The sequence below is a fragment of the Dipteris shenzhenensis genome, chromosome 23 (genome assembly GCF_047967505.1).
Source record: "Dipteris shenzhenensis isolate YYH24624 ecotype China chromosome 23, Dip_SZ_1.0, whole genome shotgun sequence".
Taxonomy (NCBI): Eukaryota; Viridiplantae; Streptophyta; class Polypodiopsida; order Gleicheniales; family Dipteridaceae; genus Dipteris; species Dipteris shenzhenensis.
Genome location: NC_141618.1, coordinates 504,289 through 520,345, shown reverse-complemented (window position 1 = coordinate 520,345; position 16,057 = coordinate 504,289). Strand labels below are relative to the sequence as shown.

At 41.8% G+C, this 16,057-nt stretch overlaps 1 protein-coding gene across 3 annotated transcripts in view; it reads right to left on the bottom strand.

The window, feature by feature from the left end:
• LOC147886827 (callose synthase 5-like) overlaps positions 1 to 16,057 on the bottom strand; it is an 83,316-nt gene that overhangs the window by 52,864 nt on the left and 14,395 nt on the right. For 2 of the 3 annotated variants that reach the window (XM_087394736.1, XM_087394737.1), the window contains exons 15-32: positions 15,443 to 15,560; positions 15,031 to 15,356; positions 14,772 to 14,824; positions 14,608 to 14,668; positions 14,299 to 14,380; positions 14,135 to 14,184; positions 13,796 to 13,882; positions 10,772 to 10,894; positions 10,540 to 10,631; positions 10,293 to 10,386; positions 10,004 to 10,164; positions 9,733 to 9,856; positions 9,486 to 9,583; positions 9,264 to 9,399; positions 8,914 to 9,065; positions 3,797 to 3,906; positions 3,484 to 3,627; positions 3,328 to 3,396 (exon numbers count right to left, since the gene is read on the bottom strand). In XM_087394736.1, the coding sequence (XP_087250862.1) occupies positions 3,328 to 3,396; positions 3,484 to 3,627; positions 3,797 to 3,906; positions 8,914 to 9,065; positions 9,264 to 9,399; positions 9,486 to 9,583; positions 9,733 to 9,856; positions 10,004 to 10,164; positions 10,293 to 10,386; positions 10,540 to 10,631; positions 10,772 to 10,894; positions 13,796 to 13,882; positions 14,135 to 14,184; positions 14,299 to 14,380; positions 14,608 to 14,668; positions 14,772 to 14,824; positions 15,031 to 15,356; positions 15,443 to 15,560 (2,080 nt within the window). The remainder of the gene's footprint in view (positions 1 to 3,327; positions 3,397 to 3,483; positions 3,628 to 3,796; positions 3,907 to 8,913; positions 9,066 to 9,263; positions 9,400 to 9,485; positions 9,584 to 9,732; positions 9,857 to 10,003; positions 10,165 to 10,292; positions 10,387 to 10,539; positions 10,632 to 10,771; positions 10,895 to 13,795; positions 13,883 to 14,134; positions 14,185 to 14,298; positions 14,381 to 14,607; positions 14,669 to 14,771; positions 14,825 to 15,030; positions 15,357 to 15,442; positions 15,561 to 16,057) is intronic. The other variant, XM_087394738.1, reaches the window with a different exon arrangement.

Sequence of the window (16,057 nt, the reverse complement as noted above, 5' to 3'; positions counted from 1 at the left end):
AAAGATATTTAGGAATCTATGAGAAAGAGTTATTGGCTGTAATTCATGCCATCCATACATGGAAACACTATCTTTTGGGTGCAGATTTTACTATCAAAACAGATCACCAAAGTCTGAGATACTTTTTGACTCAGACCAAGCTTTCCGAGAAGCATATGAAATGGGCAAACATGCTGTCAATGTATCATTTTCAGATTGTCCATACTCCCGGAATTTGGAACAGAGTGGCAGATGCTTTGTCCCGAAGACCCCAGGTCAATAATGTAACTATTGCTTATCATCAGGACCTGGAAGGCATGAGGGAACAATATGCTCATGATTCTGATTTTGGTGAAATTTTACAGCAAATGCAAGAGGGGCAATTCACCAATCACTATTCCCTGAAAGATGGGTATTTAATGAAAGATGATTGCCTATGCATCACCCAGGAGATGAGGAAAAAGATTTTGGGGGAATGCCATGCACCTCCCTATGCTGGACATAGAGGAATTACAGCAACAACTCTAGCACTAGTGAGGTATTTCTTTTGGCCACGAATGCGGAAAGATATACATCAGTTTGTTACTGAATGCCGTACGTGTCAGAAAATCAAGTATGATAGACGGAAGGCACCTGGCCTACTTATGCCTCTTCCCGTGCCTCAGGCACCATGGGAAAGTATTACAATGGACTTTATTTTTGATTTGCCGAGATCAAAGTCAGGGAATGATGGGATTTGGACTATCATAGATAGATTCAGCAAGCAAGCCCATTTCATTCCGGTTCGCAAAACCATAAAGGCAGATCATATGGCTAAGTTGTTCATGGCACAAATTTTCAAACATCATGGTATGCCTAAGTCCATTGTTAGCGATCGAGATCCCAGAATGACCAGTCTATTCTGGAGAGCTTTATTTGATAACATGGGGACGAATCTGAATTTTTCTTCTTCTTTCCATCCCCAGACAGATGGTCAAAGTGAAGTAGCAAATTCTACCATTTTGGATATGCTGAAATGCTACGTGGGTGACCAAAGTTCAGACTGGGAAAAGTACCTACCGTTAGTAGAATTTGCTTACAATAATACAGTACATAGCTCTACAGGGAAAGCCCCTTTTGAAGTCATATATGGGAAAGTGATTTTGCCACCTATATTGAGGACCAAAGATGAAATATTTGCAGCTGATCAGTTTGTAAGAGACCTCCAGACAGCTTACAGCCAAGTCCAGACAGCAATTGAAAGGTCTCAAGAGAAACATAAAAGAGCTGCAGATAAACATAGGAGACAGCTAGATCTCAAGGAAGGGGACTGGGTACTTTTGAGGTTTGAAAAAGTTAGGCTCCGCAAGTTTAAAGGCAAACAGAAAGTGTATGCAAAGTTATCTCCCAGATATTATGGCCCTTTCAGGGTTACAGAAAGAATAAATGAGGTTGCATACAGATTAGCATTGCCAGAGCATTGGAGGATTCACAATGCATTCCATGTGAGTCTTCTAAAGAAATTCCAGGGACCAGAGCCTACAGAACCAATATCAGAGGATCCACCAGAAGTGGATGAGCTGGAGGAAGTCCTTCAGCCAGAGCAAATTGTGTACCATACTGTACGTAAAGGCCCTCAGGGTAAGGAATTTTACAGGTATCTTGTAAAATTCAAGAATTATACAGCATTAGATGCCAAGTGTGGACGAAGACATGCTATCCGATCATCCACAACTTTTGGATGTTTACAAGGAAGCTTTCCAGTTGAGGTCAACTGAATAGAAGCCGAGGGGATGTCACCACAATGTAAATATCCTAAGTCAAAGTACAGTTGACCATTTATTTGATCATAATTAAAGAGTTTTATATGTGTTAATTATGGTCAAAGAGTTACTTTAATGGTCAAAGGATTGACTACGGTCAAAGATACTTAACTCTAGTCAAGTAAACCTGACTGCGGTCAGATAGTGTTGACTTCGGTCAACAAGACTTGGCATGCGCCAAGAGGGTTAACCCTGATTAACCAAGATGTGCCAACTTCGATTGGAGAGACTTGGCTATAATTAAGGCGCCTTGACCTTTGGTCAAAGCTCTTTAATTATAATCAAGAGTGTTGACTCCGGTCAACCAGAGAATATATATATGTTTACTTGTATATATATTTGTTTAGATGTGCACGTGTTCAGTGGGGACGCCCACCGTGACTAGGATTAGTCCACAGTGTGTTATTTGCATGCAAAGCGCTAACAATTAATGGGTACCATGGTGGTGCGCTTTAATTAATTGTTGCACGTACTAGGGAAGATTATTTTTTCCTAAGCGAAATGGGAGCCTGACAAGCATCTAGGAGGCGGTTCGTGTGACCGAGAGCTTTGAAGACTCCAGAATGGCCCTTAGTGGCATGTAATAGGATTTAGTCTAGATTTTAGACAAGTGGCATGTTGCCAATTTGAATGGAGCTTGAAGCTCTTGTAAGAAAATGGATTATTCACGTTTTTAAAAAAAAAGGAGATTTACGAGATAGCTCTACTCTGAACTTCTGTAACAGATTTTCTTGGATGAATAAAGACCTTCGGGGGGGTCCAGCCCAACGATTTGTCCTGGGCCCTAGTGCATCTTGAGAGAGAGGGAGTGAGGGAGAGCTTTTGAGAGTATAAATCCCGTCGTCTAAGAGTGGTGATATTGAAGTCATAGCTGCCTTTCACCGGTCAGTCGGGTTTTAAATTTCGTCACATCCAGCTGATTTACTGTATTGTTTTAAGGGTGACGATATTACCTCCCTATATCAAAAAAAAAACTGACATCACACTTGACGCTGCCTGGTTTTCCCTTTCAGTAGCCATAAATATTGCAATCTTCATAAGCAAATGTACCTCAAACCATGATATGCTTCTGGTTCTGGTGTTCCATGCGTGTGTCAAGCATATAACACACAACAGCATTTCTGGCATTCTGTCCCAAACCCCATCACCTTACTACAGCATAATATTGCACTTTCATGATGAAAACTTTGGATAAAAATAGAAGACCACATGGCCATGTACCGATTTCAGTAGTCGTAATCAGTGATATAAAAAGAACCCCTTTCAAAGAATAACCAAACATCAAGCAGACTAGATAGTATTTCAAGAAGAATGAGGAAACTACACACCAAGAAAGAACCTCTCCTAACACAAATCCCACACTGTCCCCCAAGCACCATAAGAAATGGGAAGGGACCTTGTGAAGAAAGAAATATATATAATAATATCAGTACTCACAGAAAAATTGACAAATAATAAGCAAATAAAGAATGCTTATGAATCGCCACCAGATTAGAGCAGCAACAGCCGACAAGAGACCCTCAACAAAGGTTTGGCCAATGCTTACCAGCATTTGAGGCCATATCAAGGAAGGCTTGGAGCTTTATCGCTCGCCAATAATACATCATTCCTTTCACTGAACAAAAAGCAGATACAAAATTCATAAGTGACACAAGAAAATTGTAAAGCTAACTGGACTTTATCATGTTTAACAATCACTGACCAGTTCTAGAGAGAGTCTGCCCTCGCCCTGATGCCCAGTGCCTTAGCTCAAGCACATTATCTTCATCATTCCATAATTCTTTTTCATTCCAACTGTCACCATCTTTTTGGCAGTTCAAACGCTCCATAAGATTATCCCACTCGTCTGTCCATACAATAGAACATTCTCAAATTGACTCTTCCCATACATCAAGTCCCACAAAGTAATCCATACTCTTAAGTGTATGTACAAGGATTCTTTAGCAAATCTACAAGCAAAAACTAAAGACAAAATCTATACATGTGCATTGTAATAAGAGTCTTGTACAATAAACCTGGATAGATTTTCTGCAGGTAGTACAAGATGGACACGCCATCCTCATTTTCCATATCAATGTGGTCCTTGGAGTACAGAGTATCTTCACTATGGTACGGTGTCAGGACACTACAAGATATAAACAACAGAGAGGTTAATAGGATCATTGGAACTTTGCTGTTGTATTGTGACAACCCCACCCTAGCCATAAATTACTTAGGGTTTGCCTTCAAGTTTTGTATTGCAAATTTAAAGCAATGTATCATATCATTAGCATCACCAAGTGCCATGTTATGATCAAGTAATGACTTCTGCATCCCCAAGTGTCATGTTATCATCAAGTGCATAATAATATATTATTCATACCCCTATGCCGTCCTCAGGTCAACGACATCTCTAACAACCATCCCCGGCACAATCTAAATCCCATACCCGTAGAAGTCGATTCTTACCTGGTACACAATCTCATAACCTTAGGTACCCTTCAGATCTTGTAGTACCCCAACATGCCTTCCAATGAGTCTCCCTTAGCTGTGAAATTGGCATAACATTCTCACTGAGAAATCAATGTTGGGTCAAGCACTGGGAGAGGTACAATATCATATCTATGGGGTGAGTCATATCTACTTTGCTCAGCCTGGCAACGATTTCCATGGAAGTGACTGCATCCTCATCAATCTAGAACCGCTTCAGTATCTCCAAGCAATAGTTCTCCTTGAAGCTGAAAATCTTTTCCTGCTCCTGCCAAATCTCTATGCCAAGAAAATAGTGGAGAAGTCCAATATCCGTCATATCAAACTCCTTCACAAGAGTTTTTATCTTCATTATCTTCTCATGATGGTCACCAATTATGATCAGATCATCAACATACAAAATCATGATCATCGTCATGTCCCCTTCTGAATGGAGATACAGGTTGGCATCTAATGACTTCGAAATCGACCAATCTCTCTGAAGGGTCTTTTCACCCCGTAGAGAAACTTCTAGTCAACAAACCAAATCTTGCTTGGTTTGACAATCAGAAATCATAGAATAGATGGATATTTTGCTTAGAGGCACCATGCCAGAAAGTGTTGGAAAACACACTTCTAACCATGTGTCTCTAGACTAAGACCTTGCATCACTGACTATGAACACAAATCATCCTAATACCGCAGATATGCCAGCATAATACAACCAATTTATCTCATTTCAGCGAGCACACACAAGTGCCAAAACTATACCAACACTTGCCGCATACACAGACAGAGAGGCACCCAAAAATGGCACTCTATGCTTCCATACCACCTGCTGTAACAACTCCTGAAATACCACGTGGCATCATAGGATTCAGTAGCTGCTCATAGGTGAGTTTCTACCTTCTGCTCCCTCCTAAGCACTCGATTGGGCTCTCCCAGACTATAGGTTGCACCAAAAAGGGCCCTAGTGAACTACAGAGTCCTGTAGACTGACGTCTTTGTGCCCCCCAAAGAGGGATTTCATACAGGGACAGAAACCCCCCTTCGACTGGCTGAGTGGCCAGTCTTCCAGGCCCACCTGATAAGGTTAGGCTGATCGAAACTGGTCCCTGCTGCTGCCCACCAGCATTTGGACTGTTGACTGCTGGCAGCCTGTATATCTGCCGTCCAGCAGGCAGCCCTGGCCTATAATTGGCCCTCTGCTGGCTCACTCTCCTGTCTCTTCCAGGCCTTGCACCAGCCCATATATTTGTCCTAAACATGTGTACAAGATCCTCCCGCATGACCTGGTTAGCCTCGTGATAGGTGAACGAGATAGAAGGGCCCTCAAGGAAGCCATATACGTTGGCCTGCATAGCAGCCTACATGGCTGCACTTCTGCCATCCTAAATCTGGGCATATGGTCAGCCCTAGATGCTGTGAGAGAATGGAGAGTGAGAGAGAGCAAGAGAGAGTGAGAGCTGGAGAGCTTGGAAGCTGAAAGCTGAGTTGCAATAGAAGAGTGTAAAGAGTACAACTCAATGAGTGAGAGATAAGGTTTTGTCCTAGTGACAAAACCTTAGTAGTCACTAACCATAGTTAGTGAACTAACTGCGGTTAGGGGAAAAAACCTCTTAAAGAGGGAAAAGTGCCCCTAACTAGCTTATTAAATTACATTGGTCACTGCTGAATTATATCTATAATTCTAACACCCCCCTGCAGTGCCAATGTCATGTACAAGGCTGATCGATCACCAAACGGATATAAGTTCAGGGCACTGTGAAATGCCTCAAACTTTTCACGTGGTAGTGCTTTGGTGAAAATATCTGCAACGTTGTCATGTGTGGACACAAAGATCATACTGATCTCTCCTGCATGCAACTTCTCTCTGACGTAGTGATAGTGAACCTCAATGTGCTTCATGCGAGCATGAAACACTGGATTCTTTGCCACTGCAATGGCACTATGACTATCAGTGAGAATTGGAGAAGGACCCTCCAAAGACAGATGAAGATCAGCAAATAGACGTCGCAGCCAGATACATTCAACTGTTGCTGTGAAAGCTGCCCTGTACTCAGCTTCACATGATGAGGTAGCCACTGTAGATTGTTTCTTGCTCAGCCAGGAAATGCAAGATTTACCCAAAAAGAAACAATTGCCACTAGTGAACTGCCTAGTGTCATAATCACCAACCCAATCTGAATCACTGTAGGCATGCATCTGCAAGTCACCCCCCCTGGGAAATAGCAAGCCAAAAGACTTCATGCCCTGCAAATAACGGAAGATGCGCTTAACTACCTGCCAATGCATAGTTTTTGGGCTGTGCATGTACCTGCTCACCTGAGATACTGCAAACTGAATATCAGGTCTAGTGTTGCAGAGATATATGAGGCATCCAACAGCCTGACTGTAAAGTGTGGCATCAACTAATTCTCCAGAATCTGCCAAAAGTGCTGCAAAACACTCCAAGAAAAGCAGTATGAACTGAAAACTCCAGAAATTGCTCTCCCAACACAAAAGCCCCAAAATAGGCCTGAAATTGCAACCGGAAAGGGGCAAATAGATTAAAAGCCCCAAATGTTGCAAGAATTGCGCTTTGTCTGCAAAAGCCCCCAATTTCACTGCGAGATTGCAGTGTAATTACAAAATCCCCAAATTTCTTCAAGAAATTGTACTGCAGAACTGAAAGCCCCAAATTTCGAGCTTGAAATTGCAACTAGAAAGGGACAGAAGTACAAAGAGCCCCAAATTTTGCAATTTCAGATCAAATCTGCAATGTTTGCTCCAAGTGTAGCTCCGAAATTACAAAATGATTGCAATGTCTGCAACAAACAGGATGCCCCAAATTCTTCCAAAAAACTGAGCCAAACAATGGCTATCTGCAAGATGTGCCTGTCTAGATCACCTGCAAACTGTACGGACAGATAGTACGGAACTATCAATCTGTTTGTACGACATTTTGTACGGAATTAAACGGAAGAATGTGAACAACCGTACGTACTGTACGGCAACCAGCATCCAGCGATGTACGGAGGACTGCAACTGTACCGCGATGACGTGCGGTACAGAAACACAGATCCAATATGAAAAAGGTACGTGCTGGTACGGACGATGACAGCAAACTGTACGACTGATGGCAGCGAACTGTACGCACAGGTACGGCACTATACGACGAACAGTACAGTCTGACGACGGACTGTACGGCACTTGTACGGACAACGACGACGAGCTGTGCGGACGCGGTGTACGATGCAGATCTGAAACTCATATACGGTACGGTACGGTACGACAGGTACGGTACAGATTCCGTACAGTCATACGGACTGTACAAGTGAGGTGTAGCAACGAAGCGTGGGTTGTAGCTGGAGCTCAACGGGGAAGAAGTAGGGAGCTGGATCAAATGCTCTAATACCAAATGTGAGAGAATGGAGAGTGAGAGAGAGCAAGAGAGAGTGAGAGCTGGAGAGCTTGGAAGCTGAAAGCTGAGTTGCAATAGAAGAGTGTAAAGAGTACAACTCAATGAGTGAGAGATAAGGTTTTGTCCTAGTGACAAAACCTTAGTAGTCACTAACCATAGTTAGTGAACTAACTGCGGTTAGGGGGAAAAACCTCTTAAAGAGGGAAAAGTGCCCCTAACTAGCTTATTAAATTACATTGGTCACTGCTGAATTATATCTATAATTCTAACAGATGCTGACATGGGTGGCCTTACTGCCTGCCCTAAAATAGCCCCATGTTGCAGCTTGTCTGCTGCCCACATGGCAACTCTCTGTTCAGTCTATGTGGCAGTATCACATCCCTGTACATATGTCAAGCCCTTAGTCTCCTTTGAGGGCTCACAGGTGGAGCATTGAACCTAACCTTCCAACAAAAGGCCCACCATGCGGAGGCATGGTTGTGTACAACTATGGAGAAAAGCACAATACCAATGAAGCCCACCTCGCATTTGTACGTTCGTCCCTTCAAGTAGGGCTCCTTTTGAAAGGAGAGTTCCAGTTGACTAACCAAACGTGCTAGTACACTTTTACAATGCCAAAAATGTTTACCTTGAATGACCTCAGTGTGTAAGGCCATGTGCAAAGAAATACAGCTAGCTTAAGTCAGCCATAGCATTGGTAGTCCTTTCATCAAGGCATCTGCTCAAAGGAGAGTTTCATAAATCGCAGCCATATAAAAAATTAGTTTTTAACCATTGTGGGCTCATAACACTTGTAGGGATGAGATCACAGTAGGAATCCTAAAGCATCCCACCCTTTTCAATGCTACATAGAAAAAAGTGGTTTGAGCTGATAAAAGGCCAAGATGTTTAAAAACTCATCCTCGTACACTAATGCTATGAAAAAGCAGCCACCAAGGCAACCTAGTACACAATGAGACAGTTGCTCAGTATCAATGAGCCACAGCATAATGCATAGGAACAAGTTCCTGCCTTCTTAGATAAGACCATACTGGGTTCTGTACACAAAACTACATTAACAGCTGAGTTCCTGTTCACTGGCCTTTAATTAGACCTTCCCAACCATACCTATGTTTGTGTCTCCCTCTGTAATATAGCAGTTGAAAATGTGTGCCCCTAATATCTTCCACCAGAATGATACATGCATGCACGTAAAGTTATTTGAAAAAACGAGCTTTTTTATCATCCAGAGCATACTGTTTGGAACCTTTAACAGTTGGTTGAAAGGAGACGATAGCTTACCTAAAAGACATCATATTTCGAACCGTCGGAGCTCTAGGCATAACCATGAATAGTGAGTTTGTAAAGAAAGCAATCCGTCGCCGTGCTTCAAGGTTTGTGGGGACATCCATAGCAGATTCTTTTACTGTGAGGAGCAAGTGGAGCCGCTTTATCTACCATGCAAGACAATCCGATGGATCATGGTAAGACAAATTTAGCATTATGACACCATTTTCACAACCCAATCCTGATCAATGTTGGGTTGATGAATATTTAAAGAAATAGAGAATTTTCATTATTAGGCTATGCTACTTCAATGTTTGTTTTTTGAATGCATAAATCCATCTCATGTTATTAAATGTTGCACGCACTTGCTCTCTCCAAGCAGGGGACTCCGAAGGAGGATACTTGATGGATGCAAAAAGCTGCTTCTTCTTCTCGTGCGCTACTTGTACCTCCGCATGCCGATTCGACTCTGGTCTCCCATGGCTCAACTCACGTTCAAGACTTCAGCACAGAATAAAGAGTTAAAATCTTATTCCAGAATCATAACCTAAAGACATGCATAAGAGTTGAGTGATGTTAGAGCTCACTTGAAACCCTGTACCATGATATCTTTTGTGATCACTTCCAACATGTCTTGTAGATTATAAATCACACGCTCAACTTTCGATTCATCTGGTGCTTCCTGCTGCAGATTTTATCAAATAAATGAATCAGAACCCAACAGTTTTTCGCAAATAGGATCAGCACCATAAACCCACTACTCCATCCAAACAGCTTTGGATTCAACAGAACCAGAAAGCAAGCAAAATGATCCAACGTCCAGCAGTAAATTACCAAAAGCTCAATGAGTGCGACAAACTTCTTGTAAAGTAGTGGAAGCGCTTTCATTCTAAAATGGTCCAGAAACGTTTTTTCTTCTATCCTTGCATCCACTTCTGCCAGGAGTTTATCCATAATCCTGAACCCGTGATAAGACATGACGTTTATACAATAGTTCTGATTTCCTTTTTATATTCTTTGACAAGAAAAGCATCTTCTAGCAACAGAATAATTTAAAAAGTACACTTTCAGTAATAAATCTAGCTTTTTGAACACATATATTTACTTTTTCTCAGTCTCCCCGTCAATCAGACACCTCAAAATATGCTGGAATGACTCATAGCACTCCTGAACAGCCATCTTTCTGTATTCATCTGCTGTGATGCGCCTCCAGAGATCATGATCTTTCCCTTCAAATTCAGCTGCCATATTCAATGCAATTGGCAGCTGCACATTGAAAAGACCATAAGTTTATTGCTTGTGAAAGTGACTGTGTCGTCAACTCGTGTAACTAAGAACATCCAACACTGTTATTTGAAGAAGCATTTGCAAAACCATCCATAAAGCATGTACACCTTGCTTGCAAGCAGGAATGGAGGCCATTGCACTAAATCTGTTTTAAAACTGTAGTCTGAAGAAGAATAAGGAAGCAGCAGCAGATCCAATTCCCTGGCACATTGTCATCCAATTTTTCAGTGAAGGGCCAAACTATATGATAAGCGCTCCTCTCAGCTTTCCACCTCCCCCCCAAAAAAAAAAACCCACAAAAGAAACTTTTAAAAAAACATGAGCAGAAGCAGAAGCATGGAAAGAAAGGCATACCTATTGCTAATTATGTCCTCTTCTCTAAAGCTATTAATCACCTCATTCCATAGCTGTGCAAATTTGGCAGAGTCGTTCCTCCCTTCAGGAGCCTGCATATGCACCCATAAAAACTGTCACAAACTAGCCAACCATCTCAGATATATTGGAAGGTGAACCAAAGTTGCGAAAGAAGAATGTGATTGCAAGAACAATAAGTATTATCAGTGGCAGCTAAACAGGCTTACTGCACCTGATCAAATCCGCGATGGAGAGTAAAGGTCCTCTTGAGACTCTTACTAACAGGGACCAGCTGCTGAGTAAATGCACTTGGAAGAAACTTGAACCTGGATCGCAGCATACCGAGGGTTCGAATCTGCGCTCAATGGCAAACCTTCAGCCTTTAAAAAGTAGCTCTGGTTAGCTCTCCCCCTTGTAGCTATCCCATATTTTTGCAGACTGCTACAGAAGATGAATTAAAGGTTCTTGAAGGAGAATCCATCGTAAGGATATGATGTTCTGTCACATGCATCATTGCTACATATGATGCAAGTGGATGTGCTACCTCCTTGCTGCCATAAATCATGCATGCTTGACTTTTGTTGTGAGCCCTTATTCACAGGGACAAATAAGGTCATTTAACATACTAGGGTGCATGTAGGCACTATCCTTGATTCTGCAGCAGATCTACAGATCCAATGTGTATTTCAAGATCCTGATTGGGAGAGTTTATCATCAGATTGGGTGCCCACTTTTATGTTGCACTCGGATCACTGAGCTTTTTTCCATTCTTACAGGATAGCAAACACTCTCCAATTTTCTTTTTTACTGCTCATACAAATCTAGTTTATATTAAGGTTTCTATTGTGTTAAGCTTCCCTTTATTAATAGTCATATAATTTTATATTGTCTTATGTATAATGTGTGGTCCTCTCACTAGTATGCATGTATTAATTCTCAAAGAAATGTGCTTTATTGTGTGGTGATAAAAATTATGGACCTTGGATCTTATTAACATGCTTTAAGATAACACTTTTCATAATGAAGAACATGTGGCTCTTCCTTGGGAAGCGGTGGTCAAAAGCTATGTTTGGCAATTTCTTTGGTGGGGATGGTGATTAAATTTCCCTCTTCTTCTTTCTTGGTCGTCCCTGATTTGTATCCTGCAAAACCTACTCACCTTGTGGCTTATGGTCGCTAATGTGTACAAATAAGCTGGGCAACATACACGGATGTTTCGGAGCCAGTGGTGTATGGGAAGGCATGAAGGGCAGCCTTGTGGAGTGAGCAGCTAATCAGGGCAGCACGGTCCTCTAGTAGGGGTATGTGATCAATGTATGTCAGTGCCGTGCAGAGCATACGGGTGCTAGATCATAATCGAAGTGTATATCATGATAAGTGGTATGTGGTCGATGTGGTGGGTGGTATCGTAAGACGGGGTTTGAAGATGCTGAAAAAGAGGTAGGTGCGATTTGCCCCTGGGGGAGGTGGTGAAACGGAGAAGGCAGTGATGTGCGATGTGAAGACAGGGGATCCCATTATGTAGTCAACTGCGCTAGACCCTCCCCCATGTGGAAAGCAAGTGAAGCCACCTGAGGAGGGCCATAGCTTAAGACCATTATATATGACAAGACCGTGCATCCTACCCATATCCAAAAGTGTGCGACCATATGATGTGACTGGTCCCCATCTGTCAGCAGATACTTGTGTCAAGCCTACCTCATCCAAATCATATCTGGCAGCAATATGGCATCATCTCGAAAGTCCAAACGTGGGGCCTGACATGTGCTCGTCCTCGCCTGGAAGTACCCAACTAGAAGGACTTCCCCACGGCTCAACAATAATTAATGACTATAGTACTTAGAATACAATGATCAATCACCGTCAGCAATAAGTAGATTCTACCATGACTGACTATTGATGTACATACACATACAACCTGGAACTAAATAATACACCAAGAGATTCAACTTGAAAACTGAAAGCTCCAAATTGAAACCAATTACTAGATCGAGATTGTGAAACATACTAAAGCAATGAATCACGACTTGAGAGTCTACAAACGCTACAATCTACGGGGCTGTGTGAACCATGGGAGTGACTACAGCTTGGAAGAGGAGGATGTGCAGAGGGGGCTGTGTGGGCTGAAGGGGTAGCAACCAGCCTTGAGCTGGGATGAGAAGGAAGGAGGCAGCAAGTAAACATAAATAAGTGCCAAATCATTCAAAGCGGCATTCAAGTCAAAGGAAGGGGATGCAACCACACCCCTTGTACAAAATTATTGTTATATTAAATGCCCACACAAAAAACAAACAAAGAAACAGACAAACAGATGTTTATTGTATGTGTACCGTACAATACAGAATGCACCTTACTATAACATACAAAAATTTATGTGTTATGTGTACCAAAACTACCTTGACCTAGCCTACCTAGGTTTACAGATTGGACGGCTCAAAGCTAATCAAAGTGACCGCCCTCTAGGTAACTAATGTTGCAGCACAGGGTGCAGGGTTGCCCCCTTTATGATGTGATATCTGAGCTGGCAGTTTGGGCTGCATGTGGTGGTTAACATCGACGCCTTCACACTTGCAGAGGAGCAAGTTGGAGATAGTCAGATCCTATGGATATCTAGGGTGCTTTTTCACATACCCCGAGTACACTATGAAAACCGACAGCACAAGCACAACTGACCAGAGGACATGCTTTTTGTGAAGACTAGAGAGACATTGTTTCCAAGCACACCTTGCAACATGTGGCAGCTTATGTATGTACAAGCTTTTCAGTGTATATTGTACCTAGACTTTTAGGGATTACGTATAATTGTAATAGGTTTTTCCAGGATTTGATGGATATCAGGTTCTTATACTCTCCTTATGTGAAATGTTGCGGAAATAAGGACTCTGACTTGAAGATGCTGAGTTGCGACTCCAAAATGTACCAATCTCATGTTGCTTCACCAAAGTACATTGTTTTTTTATACATTACAAGCGTAAACCCTCACGGCCTAGAAGATGAAAACTGATTATTTTCAACGCTTGTGTTGCCACATTATAGATTTGCTATAAGTATCACAATCCTTGACATACTACAAGGCAACAATTCTATTTTTTCCAGCACCTTCCATAGGCCCCCATGGAACCTTTCCTATAAAACCAAACCCAGCCACATGTCATAGGCTCCAGACTTTCTCTCTCGTTCAACAAGAAAAAGAAAAAGCCATTACAACAGTATGAACACAAATCCACTAAGATTGTAATATTGTGGGATTGCTTACCTCACCAAGCCGCCGAAATGCACCTGAGATACCTCCGACTACCGTGGAAAAAATAGCATACCAAATTTGAGTATCCATGAAATAGACCTGCAAAGTACAGTCTCAAGACAATGTTTGTACCATTCCATCATCAGAAGGGGTTCTAAAAATAGAGAGGTCACTCCAGCTGTGGAAACAAAAAGACAGGAGCCCCAAAAAGGAATAGATCTGTAAAATAAGCACTTAATATCTCCTATATCGGCAAAATCTGCTAAGAACTAAGTGTAGCTCACTGTGGCTTGCCCAAAAAAAGGTTTCTGAGTTGAGTTAACAACTGAATCAACCAAACCTGTCACTTACTAAAATCACTGGTGCCCATATCGAGATGATAGCTCCAATATTATATTTCGCTGTACATTATCCAGAAAAGCAAAAGTTATCAATACATCAAACCTGCTGGCTGAGTAGAGCTCCACATCAAGCAGATTAATCGCCACTAATCTTGCAACTCTTAAATAGCATACCATGGGGAAAGAGCTCGTGCCATTCATAATGGACATCAGACACAGCCCTAACCGCCTTTGTTAGGTTCACTAGAGGCTTAATCTGTCAAAGAAAATTGAGAACAGGCTGTTATATTCCACAAGCATATTCATATCGGCATCAAAAGATGCCCAAACTTGCTTTCAAAAGCTTTGAGTGTTTAACTGAAAGGCATTCCAAACATCCAACCACCATTTTGCACATCATTTTAATGTTACTTTTGTGGTTTATACTTTTATTTAGACAATTAGACTAGAAAATTTTGCAACTAAATGGCACTTTCCACATACCTGGATGAAGTAGCTGAAAGAAAACTTGCTTATTAGAAGAAGAATCCAAAACATAGTATACCTGTCGGTAGAATGGAAAGCAGACAGATATCACACTCTTGTGCTTCAAATTATTAGCCACATGCAGCTAGGTAACCTTCAAATAAGGTGGAAAATTATCATACTTGAAAAGAGCAAATGTGCCTTCCTGCATGCCACGCCCAACGTATAATCGTGGCTGCCGAAGATTTATCAGGACAATATTAGCAAACTAATAAATGTGTATGTATTCTCTATGAAGCAAGAGTTCATTATTTGCCAAATCATTCACACTTACAATTGTTCAGTTCAAAAAGCATACATAGAGACTTCGTTTAACTGTCACCATTCTAACAACATTAAAACCATTCAAAGGATCTTTGAACAGTATAAATGAGCACATGCCTGTGACCACCAAAGCAAGGCGCGGAAAATTTTCCAATTTGAGTCTTCAATCTGCTGACTCAAAGAGGGTAACAGAAAAAGGATTGCACCAAGAAAGTTTGGCAGTAAGTAGACAATCACTGCAGTGATGTACAAAGAAGGTATTTTGCCTGTCTGACGGAGCCAATTCTTTATCACTTTGATAATGCCAGTTGGCTTGTCCCAAGAATGCAAATAGCATACTGGAAGAATAATAACCCATGCTACTGCTATAGCCAGCTTCAGTGTAAATCGTAGCATGCTTTTTTTGTTGTAAGCTTTGAAGTTTAAGACAAGGTCCAAAACAACTGCAAAACATAGATATGTAAGCTTGCTTGCCTGAATGCATTAAGTCATGTGAATCATCGTCAAGTGAGCCAGTAGAATCTTGTACCTTGCAGCAGGCGAAGGATAGCAGCTGTTATGAAGATACTTAAGACGTTCTGAAAAACAGAGAACTGAAACACGTCAAGGGGAGAACCTGATCCACTCCAGGACAATATGATCATCGCCTGCACGACAACCCAATAAAGTTATTTAGAACACATTGAAAATCACAACAGCAGCAGACACTGCATGCCCGAAGCATAGAGAAGCAAACTAAGGCAGCTCAATCCTAGCACTGCAAAAGATTGTGTGTGCGCGTGCGCGCTCCCAGGGCTACCCATGCTCTTTCTCAGGTTGATCCTCGGAGTGAAGCTGACATGCTGAGTCCTGCTTTATCAGATGCAGCTCTTTCGTCGGAGGATACAGATGTCGATCTAGCTCCTTTGCCTCTGCTGATGCATGTGCCAGAGTCTTCTTCTGTTCGGGATGCAAATGTGCCCTTTTCACTGGAATCTTTTCATCCCATGTTACAACAGGTTTTTGACCCTATGATTCACAAATTTTGGGTGCCGGCTTATATTAAGAAGAATCACAAGGGCAAAAAACAGGTGGTTTTTGTTGACGGTGCAGTTTCTTCATTGCATCTATTTTTACAAAGCAACAATCTTAAACTGGAGGATGT